This window comes from Octodon degus, unplaced genomic scaffold (genome assembly GCF_000260255.1).
Source record: "Octodon degus isolate 3935 unplaced genomic scaffold, OctDeg1.0 scaffold00027, whole genome shotgun sequence".
Lineage (NCBI taxonomy): Eukaryota > Metazoa > Chordata > Mammalia > Rodentia > Octodontidae > Octodon > Octodon degus.
In genome coordinates this window covers 2,698,590-2,714,344 of record NW_004524603.1, presented here as the reverse complement: position 1 = coordinate 2,714,344, position 15,755 = coordinate 2,698,590, and the positions used below count along the sequence as shown (strand labels likewise).

Genomic DNA, 15,755 nt, shown 5'->3' with positions numbered 1-15,755 from the left:
CAGGGCTCTAACCACCCTTGAAGCACAGCCTTGCAGGGCTCTAACCACCCTTGAAGCAGCAGGAAGGTTCTCCAGATTGCACCACAGTATTCTGTGTACAGACAAGAGTGAGCATTGATTGGAAAGTGTGGCGAAATGACAAAGCTTTCTATTTTTCAAAATTGATCTATTAGGGCAGGGGATGTAGCTTAGCAGCATAAGTATCTGCCTTGCAAGTGCAAGGCCCTAAGTTCGATTTCTGGTACCAAAAAGAAGATAAGTTAGTTTTTGGCTATTTGTGTATAAAATGATGTAGAAGAAGAAAAACTCAACGACCAATTTAAAACCTTAATGAGAAAAAGCCTCCTTAGCAGGAGCATCAATTGCTTGGAACAGGCTTGCAGCGCTCCCTTTGCTTATTACAGGCTCCCCAAAAGTTGGGCACTCTACTGATGTGTTCACTGTGTTTCCTAGAGAAATCTCAGGTAAACTCAGGGCTGTCAAGGTATCGCGTATTCCAGGTAATCGATTCCAATTCAAAACTCTTCTGTTTGTTTTTTCATATCAGGTGTTTTCTAAAGTTGCCTGCCAGTTTGCAGTGCCTGCCCACTGCAGAAGGCCACAGAAGTCCCAGATCAGTGAGGCCACAGCCGCCACAAGGAGCCCATCCCACCTCAGGGCAGGAGTCAGCTAGGTTGGGGGGATAATCACCAGAGGCAGAGTCACGGGGCTGCCCGTAGCTTCGCGCAGTAGCCCCTGGAGCGCAGCTTCCCCAACAGTGCGTCTGGGCCGCCTAAAGAGGTGTGCAGCGTGAAAGTAACAGTGAGGACGGCTCCCTGCAGTGCGGTTCTCAGGCGAAGGAATGCCACTGTCTTAGTTACTCTTCTCTCATTGCTGGAACAAATACCTGACACTCGAAATGAAGGAAGGAAAGGTTTGTTTAGCTCACAGTTAGTGGAGGTTTCAGTCTATACTCACCTGGCTCCAAGGCAGGGTGGCACATGGCAGAGAGCGACCTTTCTTGGTGGCGGCAAATAGCAGAGAGCAAAGGGAGGAGTAGCAGCAGCAATGGCTCTAGAGAGTGAGTCTGTCTCCCTTATGTTGCTTTCAGGCTGTCCAGCCCAGCTCAGGTGCAGTGCTCACACCCATAATCCCAGCTCACACCCATAATCCCAGCCTCACACCCATAATCCCAGCCCTGGATCATGAGTTAATCACAAACTCTAGAAGTCCGCCCCATGACTGCATGAGACTTTGGGGGGACAAATACACACGAACTATAAAGGCCACTTAGATTCCGAAGGTGGAGTAGCTGTCCTTGGCACCTAGTGAGGGTGTCAGGGGGCATCCTAAGTGTCAGCGGAGAAGACATGAGTTGAATTATTGAAAACAGAACATGAAGAACCGTCTCAAGAGACCTTTCTTTAGTCTCATTTAAAGTTGCCACCTTGGTGTCACAGCCCTGCCTGGGCTCAGAAGGTCACTCATCCATTAACCATTAATCTGTTAGGCAAACATTTTGCATTCAATACCCAGGCGCTCCCAGGCGCGGGGTAGGTGGAGGGAGGGAGGCACAGACCCCGGGTCCACAGATTTCAGTGCGGGTCCATCCTTCTGTCTGGGCGGGTGGGGCAGAAAGAATTACGATTTTAAAATGACAATTCTGCATGTTGCAGGCAAGGTTTACAAGAGAAATAATTTAATACAGGACATATAGTTTATATGATTATTTGGTAATATTCCCCTAAAGAGTTAAAAAGCAAAATAGCGCAAGAGATCTGTGCACGCACTGGAGAGCCAGAGAACCCAGCCGAGGCTGTGGACCCCACAGAAGCGTCCTGCTGGAGTCCAGCTGGTGGCGTGGCACCCACAACCGTGTCCCACGCAAGTCTGTGGCAAGAATCTGCACTGGGAAATCTCAGAGGCCAGGGGTGGAGGCTAGAACGTGTGTGCCAGCGGCGTGAGGGGTCTGAGCCAGCAGGCGGAGGGGGCTGCCCTGGAGCCAGGAAGTGGCGCCCACGGTGAGGACCCGAGCGCCCCACAAGCACCACGGCCGTTCTCAGCAACAGTGAGGTCTTGGGCTCCTCCAGTGATGAGAACAGGCGGGTTCGTATCAGGAAAAGCAGCGCAACAAGCTTCTCCAGGAGAAGGCGCAGCACCATCTCCCCACATTTCTCCTTTTGTGTTGTTGGTGACAACCTGCCACGCCCAGCACCACGCTGATGCACTTCAGCCGGTGTCACGAGTCGCCCACTAGCAGTCAGCCCACCACGCCCACACCCATCATAAATGCCATCCCTGGTGCTGCCAGCACTCGTGAGGAGCACGGAGGAACCTCTGTGGCACTGTGCTGAGGGGCTAATTTCCTGAACAGTGTAAATCCCGGGACAGTCTGCGTGTGAGCAGAAAGGGAAGGTAGCTTGCGGACAGACACAAGAAGCACAAATGCCTGCTAAACCCGAAAACATGTCCAACTTTGCACAACAATTTAAAGACACTTTTGCTTTGTTTGTTTTTTCTTTCATAGTTTTTTTTGGAGGGATGGGGGTTTATTTGTTTTTGGTCTGTTTTGATTTTACTGTATTTTGGGGGTTGAATTGGTTTTTGTTTTGGGGGGTGGTTTTGATGGAACCGGGGATTGAACTCAGGCCATTGCGCTTGCCAGGGAAGCCCTTATTATACTGAGCCATCTCCCAGCCCCTTGAATTGTATTTTATAAGAGGTTTCTCTTTTGTTTTTGGTGCTAAGGACTAAACCCAGGGCTTTCAATCATCCTGCCGCTGAGCCAAATCTGCAGCCTCTGAACTGCTTGAGAATATTTCCCCACTAGAAAAGAAAAAGGATTTTAAAAATGATAACCTCAGATCTTCATTAGCTTGGTGGCATTTGCCGAAATGCACAATGTTTCCACCAGCTGTGGTCAGCTGTTGCACTATCTCTGACCTCATCTACCCTGCCCATGCTGCCACAAGACCATGCTCCTGTGACCACTTTGGGGGATGTGGACTGCACCCCGCTCAGTGGGAGCCAGCCAGGTCTCAGCCAGGTGACAGGTGGTCACCAAGGGCCCCCACATGGACAAGAGCCACCCCGTGCTCAGCACGTGTTCCCAGCCACTGCATTTCTGCAGATTCCCTTGCTCCTGTCCCTTTGTCACCACTCAGTAGGCACCATGTGAAGGCAGATCTCCCAGCCTATAGTCTGGACAGACAAAGAGGAGGTGGCCACAGGAGCAGGGGAGGGCAGGCATGACCTCCATGCCCAGCAGGAAGGGCCTCGCTCCTGTCAGTGAGCCACTGTGTCCACACCACAAGCACCGAAGAGAAGGCCGACTGCAAGGTCTCGTCAGCTGGCATGCGGTACTGCCCACAGGCGGGCCAACAGCTGCAGCCTCGCCCTGTGCAGACTGCGCACAAGAGGGCTCGGCGACACCGACGGTGGTAAAAATGAACAAACACAAGAGCCCAGTGGATCCCTCCGTAGGGAGCAGACTAGGGAAACTGCAGTGCAGCCATGAGACACCCTGCTGTGCACCGCTTGTATAGGGAAGTTGCACCGGCTGTGTGTTCATGTGAGCATGCATCACACCCGTCACGACTCTGCAGCCTGGAGCTGTCCCAGCCCTGTGTGTGGCATTGTGTCCGTGCCCCTGGGTATGCACCCAGCGGTTCTTTCCATAGGCTATAAAAACCCCGCTGTGTGAACACCCCCCCAGCTCGCCAGCTCTCCTTGTGGTGCAGAGAGGGGTGGTCTCTCACGTGTCCCTGTTAGCTGCTCTGTGCACTCCCAGGAGGCGAATCCTCAGGAGGGCCCCGGCAGGTCCCACAGCCTCAGGACCATCACCCTGCATGGCTGGAAGTGAATTCTTTCCCAAAACTGCTGTCCTGTGCATTCTGCCACAAATCCGGGCTCCCTCCTGCAGTTGTCAGCTGAGGTACACTGACATGCACTATACTGTGGGTGTCATGATCTCCTTCTTAGCAGTTGTCAGCAACACATTAGCTGGTCGCCACGCTGCACAACAGATCTCTTAACTTATGCCTGCTGTCCGGATGAGTGTGTGTCCCCCAGCCAACGCCTCCCAGCATTCGCCTCCAGCCCCGGAGCTCTGGGGGCCGCTGGTCCACTCTCCGTGACGTTCGGTGTTGCCTTCTGCGGGTGGGTCATGCCATACTTTTATTCCTGTGCCTGGCTTCTTTCACTTAGTGTCCTGCAGGTCGGCTCCTGCTGTCTGAAGGACAGGACTTCCTGCTTCTCGAGGCCGAATGGTATTCCCGCACGCACACACCCCGTCTTCTTTATCTGTCCACCCAACAATGCGTCCATATCTCGGCAAATGCAAGCACAGCTGCAGGGACCCAGGAGGACAGTCTCCTCCCCGTCCTGGGGAAAAACCCTCAGGATTTTCCCTCCTTTGGATGTGCATCCAGGCCTGAGGTTGGTGCGTTGCGTGATTCTATTCTGGCGCTCTGAGAATCCTTTCTGCTGGTTCCCGTAATGGCCACCCAGGGGACGCTCCTCCCGGCGGCGCACAGGGTTCCCTTCCTACACAGCTCCCCCAGTACTCTTCGTTCTTCACCTTTTCTGTTAGCATCTGCTCTAACTGGCGCACGATGGTAGCCAAGTGTGGCCTTGATGTGCGTGTCTGTAATCCCTGAGGGCGAGCACCTCTTCACGCATCTGTGGGGCGTTCGCGGGTCTGCTTTCAACACAGTGCGCCCACACACCCTTCGCTGGTCATGGAATGGGCTCATTTGTTTTCTCACAGTGCGTGCCTTTAACGTTGGGTGCTGAGCCCTCCGCAGAGCTCGGTTTGTGACCTCCTCTCCGGCTCTGCGTGTGCTCGCTTCACTCTGCGGATTGTTTCCTGGACTGAGCAGCAGCTCTGAAGTTACTTTTTTCTTTAGACGCCTGTGCTTTCTGGTTCATATCAATATATATTGCCCAAAACACCGTCTTGGAACTTTGCCCCTGGGCTTTCTTCTCGTAGCTTTATGGTGATCAGAGGAAAACGCGCTGGTGGGCTGGACCCTATCTGCTGTGTTTCACTTTTAAAAATATCACCCAGGCTAAGAATAGCTTAGCGTCGAGATGAGGTAAAACTTGCAGGTACACCCGCAACTGCCTTTCCATTACTATTCTCTGTACAGGTGAGATACGTGTCTATACGTAAATAAGCCCCCCTACCTGCAGCTCAACATTCCAGGACCCTTTAGGGGCATGCGGGTCCCTTCGCGGAGGGAGGGAGATGGCATAAGTAGAGCTGGCTGTGTGTCATCCCTTTCCTTAGTACTGCATGACTTCAGGCTTGGAACTCACAGGTTAGGAGTGGGAAGGCAACACTGGGGCGCAGCGACTCCCCCAGGTGTGCACAAGGCGAGGCTGAGAGCTCCTGACGCCCATCCTCTCTTCTGTAAAATCTGGTTAGATGTGTCTGCTTTGCAGCACTGCTGTGAAGATCAGATTAGAAACATCTAGCAGTGGACCTTTTACGGACTAGGAACTAAATAAATAATAATTGTTTACATTATTCATCAGCAAATGTGCACCCTGCGTGCACGCAGGATTTTTATAACTGGTCTCCTTCTCCATAATGTCCCCGGGGGCACCTGATCTCAGGGTGGGAAACAGCTCACCTCAGTAATTCAGCCCTGCAGCCAGTGCTGAGCTCTCTTACAGTAAGCGCCATCTCTCAGGGTATGTACGTGTGTGTGTGTGTGTGTGTGTGTGTGTGTGTGTGTGTACGTGTGTACGCTTGGATCGCTGCCCCTCCACACAGCGGGCAGCAAAAATACAGGATGGCTGCTCCGACTTGAACTGCAGGAACACAGGGCTGCTTTCTGATGCCATGATCTAAGTGCTGCAGAGGACCTGCCCTAGTGTAAATCTGCCTTGGTGACCCTAGATCTGCTGTGACAGCATCCTGGGGTTTACCAGCCCTCCTCTCTGAATGGTGGGAGAGGCCTCACCAAGGGAAGGGCCTGGGCCTCCTGCGCCTGGCCATGCCCGGGGCGGTGGCTGGGGTCCCTGAGCGACCAGGCACCTGTGTGATGTGTGCTGCTGCTGCACCACGGTCGGTGGCTCCCAGCAGAGCCTCCACCTCTGGATGTCCCTGGCCATGCCAGGCCACCGCCCCCTCAGCATGGAGCACTCTCGGCACCCTCTCTGGGCTCCAGCAAGGGTAGGCACACTGCTACCTCTGCAGAGAGGTCTCTGAGCCAGGCGACTCCGCCGCAGATGCCTGGCTCTCCACTCGGCCACTGTCACGTGGCCCTGGAAGGGTGCAGGAAATGCTACCAGGGACACGAAACGTCACCTCTGTCCTGCCCAAGTGCTGCGTGTCCTGAGATCTTGGCGTGACCTCTACGCTCAGACCTGAGCACCCAGAGGCCCCAGCGAGCAGCATCTGGATTCTGAGGTCCAGCGTCACAGCACTGCCAGGGCCACCGTGCCGGGTCGGACCTTCGCGCTTTCCCCTGAGACCCTGACACCTGGGCCTGCGGTGCGGGGGACACCTGAGATACAAGGCTTTCAGTGCCATCCTGTTTGTTACCTTTGTAATCCTGGGTGAAGAATTCTAAGAGACCAGATGATAGAGCTGCTTCCTGTCTGGAGGGTCAGCGGACAGGCGTCTTGTTAAGACCGAGGCTGGGGTGGGTGATTTACCAGGACCTGAGGATTTGGGCCTGCATGATGAAAATGGGTAATGAGGAAGCAGGCCCGGTACAGGGCTCCCAGCGAGGGCTGCGGCGTGCGGATCGTTGAGTGCTCTGACAGTGTCACCTAGATGCCCCTCGGCGTCTGGTGCGCCAGGTCCCCATACACTGGTCAGAGTTTGAAAAGACCTCAAGCATGAAGTGTACCTGCTCCCTCTCGCTCCCCCAGCCTGGCTCCCCCGCGGCTCTGTGCAGTTGGTCAGCCCCTTCAAGCATGACTGGGAGCACCACTTGCTGCCACCACCCAGCAACACGGGGGGACCAGGGCAGGGACAACAGATTGGAACTCAGAGCCTGGCTCCTCCTACATGCAGCTTGCTTGTGCAGCACCTTGGTGGAAGCATGTTCCGCGGACACTCGAGGGCTGTCAGTGACTGCCCCAAGCGCAGAGACAGAGCGCAGCGCCTTGGCCACCGTGTGGGCCCATCCTCCCTCTGACCCCTCACCCACAAAGCCGGGTCCTCAGAAAAACGTCTTTTTTTTGTTTGTCCTCAGCTGAACCCATGCTCACTCTTGTCTCTCTCTTTCCACCCAATCCAGGCCCTGGGGTGCCCACAGTGACGGTGCACAACACCACGGATAAGAAAAGTAAGTGTTCGCGCCCTCTGAGCTTCCTGGGACTCAGCAGCCAGCCTCTGGCAGATAACCATGCTTTCCCAGCCAGGGCGTGAGAATGGGCCAATAGTGGTGGCAGGGGCTGACGGAACGGGTGGCCCCACAGCCAGTGGGGGTGGCCCCACAGCCCTCCTCGGCCTCCCACGCTGAGCGGGCCAAAGGCTGGGGGCGCTCAGAAGCCTGTGCAGGGTGGGCCTCTGGACTCCATTTTGTCCTGGAGCCCAAGGTCCATGTGCACTGCAAGGCTCCTCTGCCTCTGTGGGCCCCGGGCCACGTGCATGGCGTGGGGCTCTGCACAGGCAGGCTGCACAGCCCGGGGCCCCATGCTGGGATGCTAGAAGCCTTTGTCCAGGACCATCATGGTGTGGCAAAGGCCATCGTGATGGGGAGAGAGCACGCTCCACTCTAACGCAGCAAAACGTGGCCGGAAACTCACAGCCCAGAGCAGAGCAGAGAGACTCGTGCTAAGCGGCGTGGCGGTGTTGGGGGAGCTTGCCAGCCTGAGGGCAGAGCGAGGACTTCGAGGGGGGGAAGAACCGATCGGGCGTCAACGGCAATCCACGTCACAGTGGGAGGTCTCGCCAAGGTGATTTAGCGGGGTGCTTGCCAACGCTGCTGCAGCCGCCCAGAGATCCCGGTGAGGTGGATGGAGTGGGCTCTGAGGGGTGCACCAGGGTGGGCCGGTAGAGGGACCTGCCAGGAGCTGCCACTCCCAGGGTCTGTCGTTTCTCCTTAAGAAAAGCTGTGCTGTTCACGTTGAATACTTGAGCCACTTTTGCAACCGCCTACAAGTCCCTCACTAGCTCCCACGTAAGCGCTGGTTTTTAAGGCTATGGTCAAGAAAAAAGCCACAGAACTATCTCCAGACATTTGAACATACAGCGTGAGCCTCTCATAAAAGCTGCTCGTATGAACGCTTTCGTCTGCTCCTTCAAGAGCACCGCTGTTATCGTATCTGCTTCACAGACCACCACAGCGCCTGTTGTGGTTGTGGTTTAGGTCTGGAACACCCCTGACCTTGGCCACTGGGAGGCTTAGGAAGGCGCCTGGATGCCGGGGGTGCTGCACTCGTGGTGGCTGGCCCACTGCACAGCTGTTCCACTGCTGCGAGGAGGTGGCGCCTGGTGAAAACCGGGCCCCTGGAGCATGGCCTGATGGGTCTGCCTCCCTCCCAGCCCTCACTCCCCTGTCTACCGTCAAGCTGCCGTGACATGGACAGCTTTTGCCTTCGTGCCCTTCCACCATGACGCTGCTGCCATGGACCCCGCTAGCCGTGGACTGAACCCCTGCACTGGGCCACATCAAACCTCTCCTTCTTCTAAGGAGTTGGCGTCAGGTATCCTAGCCAGCACTGGGAACAATGACCAATACTCCCGTGTTTTTAGCAAAGGCTTTGGACTTCCAGCTGGCTGCAGCCACCCCCCACTGTGGAAGCATTCTGCAGTACTAGGGCAGGTCCTTTGAGCTCCCAAAGCACAGGAGCAGGCCACAGTGAAACAGACCCACATCTTAGATAGGAGTGAGAAAATATCTTACTTATTCTGTGCCTGGAAACCAGGTTATATGTGTGGGGCATGGTGCAGTGTTTGGAAGTGCACCCTAAAAATGTACCAACCGCCACCAGCACCTGTAGTATTTGAATGCTCCCAACCTTGAGATGCTTGACCACCTCTTCAGGCCACCTGTTGAACTGGCTGGCTCTTGAGCTTGTCAATCCAGGGAGCACTAGCAGACCAGAGATCCTCTGCTGTTGCCTGCTGTCCACAGAGGCCTCCCAACCTGCAGCATCCTTTCCCCCCTCTGCAGCACTGGGACTGCACCCAGGGTCTTCACACCAAGCTACATCCCCAGACCTTTGTGTTTTTATTTTGAGAAATGGTCTCGCTAAAGCTGCTCAGTTGCCCAGGCCGGGCTTGAACTTGTGATCTTTCTGCCTCAACTTTCCAGAGTGATGGCATTCCAGGCCTGGACCACTGTGTACTTAAGAAGCATTTTACAGAGCCGGCAAAATAGCTCAGCCGACTAAGCACCTGCTTAGGCAAGTGCAGGGACCGTGGTCCAGTCCCTGGCACCACCTGCTGTGCCAGCCCTGCCCCTAGGCTCGCTGAGCTGGCTACTGAGTCCAGGCTTGGTGGCACACACCTGTAATTCCAGCACTGGGGAGGCTGAAAAGAGGAGGATCACTCTGCATCGTGAAACCCCTACATTTTTAAAAAAGCAGCAACTTACAGTCTAGAGCTGGGCGGTCACTTCAGCCTTCTGCGGACACAGAGCAGACCACATGGGGTTAGACAGAGAAAGTGTTGTGTACTCGGGGTGTGGGTGGTATCACACGCCGGTGTGCTCTTCTCCATCCAGCAAGTGGGACAGGAGAAAAGACCAGAATGTTCCAGATGTAACGGCGAAGCAACACAGGCGTCGCTGCTGCGCTTCATGGGTGTGAGGCGCTCGTGAGCAACAAGTGGGCTGCACCCGCGTCATGTGTGCCATGCAGGGCTCTTGGCCCTTGCTTCCGTTGTGGCCCGCTTATGTAGCTGTCCTTGTGGTCAGGTCTCCTGCGGGTGGCACAGACCCAGAGGATGCCAGCTGCCCCAGAGGCTCACGTGGCCAGCGCGGAAGCCACGCTGCCTAAGTTGCTGCTTTAGCCAGAAGAGAACTAACAGTAGGGGGCCTGCCCCGCCCAGGCTCAGATTTGCTTTCAGGCACCAAGGCTCTGGAGGAGGAAGGTCCACGACACCCCCACCGGTGCAGCAGCTGAAGCCCCCCTCTACACCCCCCCCCCGTTCAAACATCATCCCGGCCCACAGAAGGGAACTTTATATTTGAAAGAAGCCCTCAGGCCTCTGTGCCCAGGAATGGTGATGGTGGAGCCCTCCCACGATGAGCACCACAGAGCCACGGAAACCACCTGGCCGGGTAGCGCGGCCACAGTGGGGGCAGATGCCACCAGGGCCTGCGTGTCGGGCAGCACGGAAGCCAGGAGCTGGGCGCTTCGACAGCGACAAGGCGCTTGGCTGGCAGCCCTCACGGAGGCCTGAATTAGGCTTGCAGAACTCTCTGCCCCGCCTACTCCCCACCCCCTTGGCCCCAAGCCACCCAGGGAATAGCTGACGTTGCCCCTTCACGAAAATCTTTTCTACAAACAGAGCCTGCAGGTGTTCACAGCTGCGACTCTGAATTATTTAGAAGCGCTTCCTTAGAATGCAATTATGGCAGAGACCCAAAGAGGCTCATTTGACGCCCTGGCCTTTAGACAGCCTAAGTGTGGGTATACAGCCGGCGAAACACAGCGGGCCACTGCTGGTGTTCACAGGGAGAAAGGGCGCATGTTGGTGGGGTGACACAAGGTGGCATCTACAGCGAAGACCCCGGAGCATCCCTCAAACGCCTTTGGGTGCTCTGGCTCCAGGCTGACATTTACCACAACCCTTGATCCCAGGGAATGTAGGTTTCTCTGCCTCTGCCCCATTAGTCGTTTTGCTTTTTCTGATATGGGGGATTGAATTCTGGGCCTACAGACTGAGCTGTACCCCCAGCCCTTTTTTTTTTAAATTTGAGACAGGGTCTCACTAAGTCACTAGGCCTCCCAGGTTGAGGAAGAATATATAATCCTCCTGCTTCAGCCTCCCAGAATGCTGGTGCTATGAAGAAGCAAATCCAGCTCCTGGAGCTGGCTGCCTCCAAGCTGTCCCGTGAATTCCATGGGCACCGCCCACTTGGCATCTCCCAAAGGCAGAACCAAGTGCCAACTTCATGCCTGTCTTGTCAAGGGTGGCCCTGGTGCCTATTTAAAACCCATGTGAAGAGGTACTGGGCAAGTGCGCATGACATTTGGAGGGGTGGCTTTGTGAACAAAGAAAGCAAGTCTTGCTGTAGATCGACACTGGTGTCAGGCGCACACCAAGACACACTCCTCATAGAAGTAAACTGAGTCAGTAGCTACCTCGGGCTTCGCACAGTTTCAAATTGTCACCTCATATTTGTCCTTCTTAATTTAAAGAACTACATGGGGTGTATTTACAGTATCAGGCAAAACATGTTCATTCTAAAATTCAGCCACCCTACAGTCCTGGGTGTCAGCTACCATGGCACGTAGCTGGGTCCTTCTGTGCTCTGTTTAAAGGGTGCTGGTGTCACGCTTCACTCACCAGCCGCCTGCCTGTCCCCCCATCCTGCGGGTACAAGAATCCTCTAGACGTTCCCGTTCGCTGTGGCCCTGAGGACATAAGTACTGCATCGCCTGTTCACATCCAGGCAGGGGCACAGCTGGCTGTGGTGGCCTGTGGCTGCAGTGTCTGCCTTCCGGGAGGCGGAGGCAGGAGGGTGGTGAGTTAGAGCTCAACCTGGGCGGCTCAGCAAGACCATGCCGAGAACTTAAAAGCTTCCCACCCCCTCAGACCAGGGATTGAACTCAGGACCTTGTACTTGCCAGGCAGGTGCTTATGCCACTGAGCTATATCCTAGCCCTCAAAAACTTTTTTAGAAAATTAAAAAGCTACAGATATAGATAAGTGCAAAGGCCCTGGGTTTAATCCTCAGTACCAGGAAGAAAAAAAAGCCAGTACATATTGTACCTCCAACAATGTCACAACAGAACATCCAGTGTGTAGAGACAGAAGTCTGGAAAGTCCCCTTCAGGCACTAGGCTGGGTGGCCAGGTGGGGACAGCTCCCAAGGTGAGGAGTGGGCAAGGGAGAGCAGGGTGTGAAGGAGCCACCGGGAAGCAGCAGTTTTTGGAACCGTTGCCTTTACTTGTCGTCGGGATCTGGCTGTTTTCCCGACTTTGGCAGGCAGCAGTGCCACCAATCCCCCGAGCCCAAGGCCATGGAAGCAGGTCTTGGAGCAGCCTAAAGGCCTCGCCGCCTGGAAGCGGCCGCCCTCCTGAGCAGGCGCCGGTCTCTGTGGGCTCACTGTGTCCAGATCTGATAATAGCTAATTCCACCAAATATTAGAGGGGCTCACATTTAATTAAGGAGTGGCCATTTGTATGCTCCAGACTGGGGGTCCCCACTGCCCTGAAGTCAAAAGAAGAGCCCTTCAGGGAATATGCCAATCTCTTCTTATTTCTCTGCTGAGCTCCTGCCCTCTTTGAATGCAATTATGGGAACAAATAAAATGGCTTAACTCAACTCCCCAGTGAGACAGCCAGCTCTCTGCTGATAAAACCAGTTGTGTGGGCAATCATTAAATGAGAAATCTAATATTTAACTAAATTTAATAGTCTGTTGCTTTGGTGCTCTTCAGTGAACGGTGGGATTTCAATAGACAGAGCAAGCTATTCAGACGCAGTCTGTGCCGCCTAGGAACGATTAGAGCACCGTGCGCCCCCACAGGAAGTCAGGACGCCCAGGGCCCATTGTTGGTGACAGGCAGTGTGGTGGCAGTCCCAGCTCAGCAGGCAGCAAACAGCCTCGCACACTGAATCTGAAACAGCTCCTTCTGGGCCTGTTCTTGGTGTTGCGGGGAGTGCCAGGAACATGTCACTCAAAGGCATCCATAAGGAGAGAAGACTTGGAAACAGGAAGCTACTCCTGCTTGCTTGGGAGCTGGTACTGCATGAATATTGCTCCGCATCCTTTGATTTTTTAGTCTGTTTCTTCTGGGCGCAAATGTGTTTCTTGTGTGCAGCATACCGTTGGGTTTCATTTTTTGATTCAGTCTGCCAACGTGTGTCTTTTGACAGGGGAGTTGAGACCATTCCCACGGAGAGTTATTACTGAACGATGGTGGTGAGTTCCTGCCACCGTGTGCTTTTTCCTGTTACTGGTTCTTCTTTGTTGGACTTTGGCTCACTGCTTGCCCTGCCTGGTGTGTCACTCTGTTAGACTTCTTGGCATGTTGCTTTCTGTCTCTGTTACTTTTCTCTCACTGCTGGGACAAAATGCTGGACACCCAACACTAAGGTAGGAGAGGTTTACTTAGCGCAGCTTGTGGAAGTTCCAGTCCATAATCAGCGGCTACCAGGCAGAGTGCACATGACTGAGGGCAGCAGTGCATGGTGGTAGAAAATGCAAAACCAGCAAGAGGAAAAGGGAAGAGCACTAGCAGCAGGGAGCGAGCCCCTCTCCCCCCGCCTCCCGGACATTGCACTCAGGCCTCCGCCCAGGGCGGGTGCAGCACTCACACCCACAATCCCAGCGTTGGGTCATGAATTAATCACAAACTGTAGAAGCCTGCTCTATAGCCGCATGAGGTTTGGGGGGACAACTAGATGCAAACCATAACAGCTTCACTGTCTCTTTCTAGGATAGCCTTGAAAACTTTCTGGAGTGCTGTTTGGTGGTCATGAATCTCTTAGGGGGCTGTGTAATCGCAGTGAAGTGGGAGGGGTCTGTCCCCCTTCCCTGTGAGGTTTCCTGGTCCAGGTCCAGCTCTGCCCCCGGCCCAAGCCCTGCCAGGCCTCCGCAGCAGAAGCAGCCGGGCGGCGACAGAATGCTCAGCTTCTTCACTGAGCCTCATGGTTTTCGCACATCCAGTCCGGCACACACCTGCCACCCCAGCCTCCTGCCTCTTCCTGCCTGGGTGATCACTGGGCAGACAGAGTGCTAGAGGCCCCAGGTTCCCAAGGGCCATAGCAGCTTCCAGCAAGGCAAAGCTTCAGAGGTGCATGCAGTGGTGGGTGTGCGGGCAAGCTGGCCCCGCAGCCGTGGCTGTCAGATTGTGCCCGTCACACTTCCAAGCACCAGGAACTTCTCAGCCAACTCCATAACTATTTACTTTAGTTCACGTGGGCTTGCATCCTGGCGGAGCAGGGTACGATGGCCAAGCCTCAGTTTCCCCTGCTGCTCCCTCGCAAGCCGTCTGAATTCTGGGGACACCAAAAGCCCTGGGCTTCTGGGACACCTGTAGAACCTCTCAGTCCTGTTTAGGTTTTTCAAGACCTTCTTGGGGCCAGATCTAAAGGTCATGCCCATGCGGAGCATAGGGAGAAATATGTGGCTGGGAACCAAACCCAGCCCTGCTGCCACCTACAGATGCTTAGCTTCCAGGGTATGAATTGGATTTCCACAAAGAGATAGAGCCAAGTGATAGGAAAGAAGTTCATGCCAATGCCTTGGGGATGAGGGGAGTGGGGAGCCAGCGAGCACCCAGTACTCTTCCACTTGTTGAGCTCCACAGAGGGCTCAACCTGAGATGGGGTGGCTGGGGCTCCTCTTTGAGGAGGTGGCACTTGACCTGGTGGAAGGGGAGCCAGCCAAGAAGCTTCCAACTGCAAGCAGCAGCAAATGCCATGGCCCAGAGCCAGTGAAGAGCTTGGCAATATGCTGTTCTTGTTGTCATGAAGTCCCTCCTCATCTGCCATCCTAGAAATGTGAATTAAACACAGATAAAGCCAGGTGTGGTGGCACACGCCTATGACCTCAACACTCAAGGGGGCTTCTCCCCTCATCTTTTCTTGAAGGTGAGCTTCCCATGTGGCTAGCTACCAGCAAATCACTTTTCATCGCTTGTTAACTCATCACAAGACTGGGAAGTCTCCCACCACCACTCCGTGAGCATTCCTGAGGACCCTGGAGCAGAGGTGACATCATTAAGTGTCACTCGCAGATGTAGCCACTCAAGCACTTTCACTTATACCCCAGCAGTCTTGGGAAGTGTATGCTCAAGGGAGCATCATGAGTTGGACCTTCGTAATAACTTTGCAGTGTTTAAAGCAGCGGTCTCCAGGGAGCAGGGAGCAGGGAGCAGTTTCATGGAGCACTTTTTCCACAGATGGGGGAAAGGTCATGTTTAGTTGTGTCAATGTTTAGGCTGTTTGTGAGCCACACTAATGACCCTCCCCAGTGCTAGCATCACCACCTCAGCCCTACCTCAGATCACCAAGTATCAGATTCTCATAGGAGCAGCAAGCCAGACCTCCCACACATGCAGTGTAGGGTTCGAGCTCTTGTGAGAGTGTCATGTGGCTGCTGATCTGACAGGAGGCACCCTCAGGGGGTAGTGCAAATACAGCAGGAGCTCCACTTGCCCACTGCTCTCCCGTGGAGTGTGACTCAGTTCTTAACAGGCTATGGAACCATATCTGGGGGTTAGACACCTCAGGCTTAAACCACTCACCATCGATAGCTCTTGCAAAGGATGATGGATATTTTAGTCACTTTGTCAATGGCAAAAATATATCTGACACTAGCAAGGTAAAGGAGGAGGGGCTTATTTTGGCTCTGGTTTGTTGAGGGTTCAGCTCATGGTCATCCAGGTCCAAGGCAGAGGAGCATGGTAGAGAAGAGCTGTTCCTGGCATGGAAGAAGAGAGCAGAGAGGGCAGGGAGGAGGAACACAGAGCCCTCCGGGACCCACTTCAGCGAGCACCGTTTCCAACCAAACCCCCCCTCCTACCAGCAGCCAGCTGTAGGCCCTGGGGTCCAGCTGTAGGTCCAGCTGCAGGCCCTGGGGTCCAGCTGTAGGTCCAGCTGCAGGCCCTGGGGTCCAGCTGTAGGTCCAGCTG

At 54.6% G+C, this 15,755-nt stretch overlaps 1 protein-coding gene across 3 annotated transcripts in view; it reads left to right on the top strand.

Moving 5' to 3' along the window:
• Dpp6 (dipeptidyl peptidase like 6) overlaps nucleotides 1–15,755 on the top strand; it is an 840,304-nt gene that overhangs the window by 808,388 nt on the left and 16,161 nt on the right. For all 3 annotated transcript variants that reach the window (XM_023712908.1, XM_004628971.2, XM_023712909.1), the window contains exon 17: nucleotides 7,236–7,283. In XM_023712908.1, coding sequence (XP_023568676.1) covers nucleotides 7,236–7,283 — 48 coding nt within the window. The remainder of the gene's footprint in view (nucleotides 1–7,235; nucleotides 7,284–15,755) is intronic.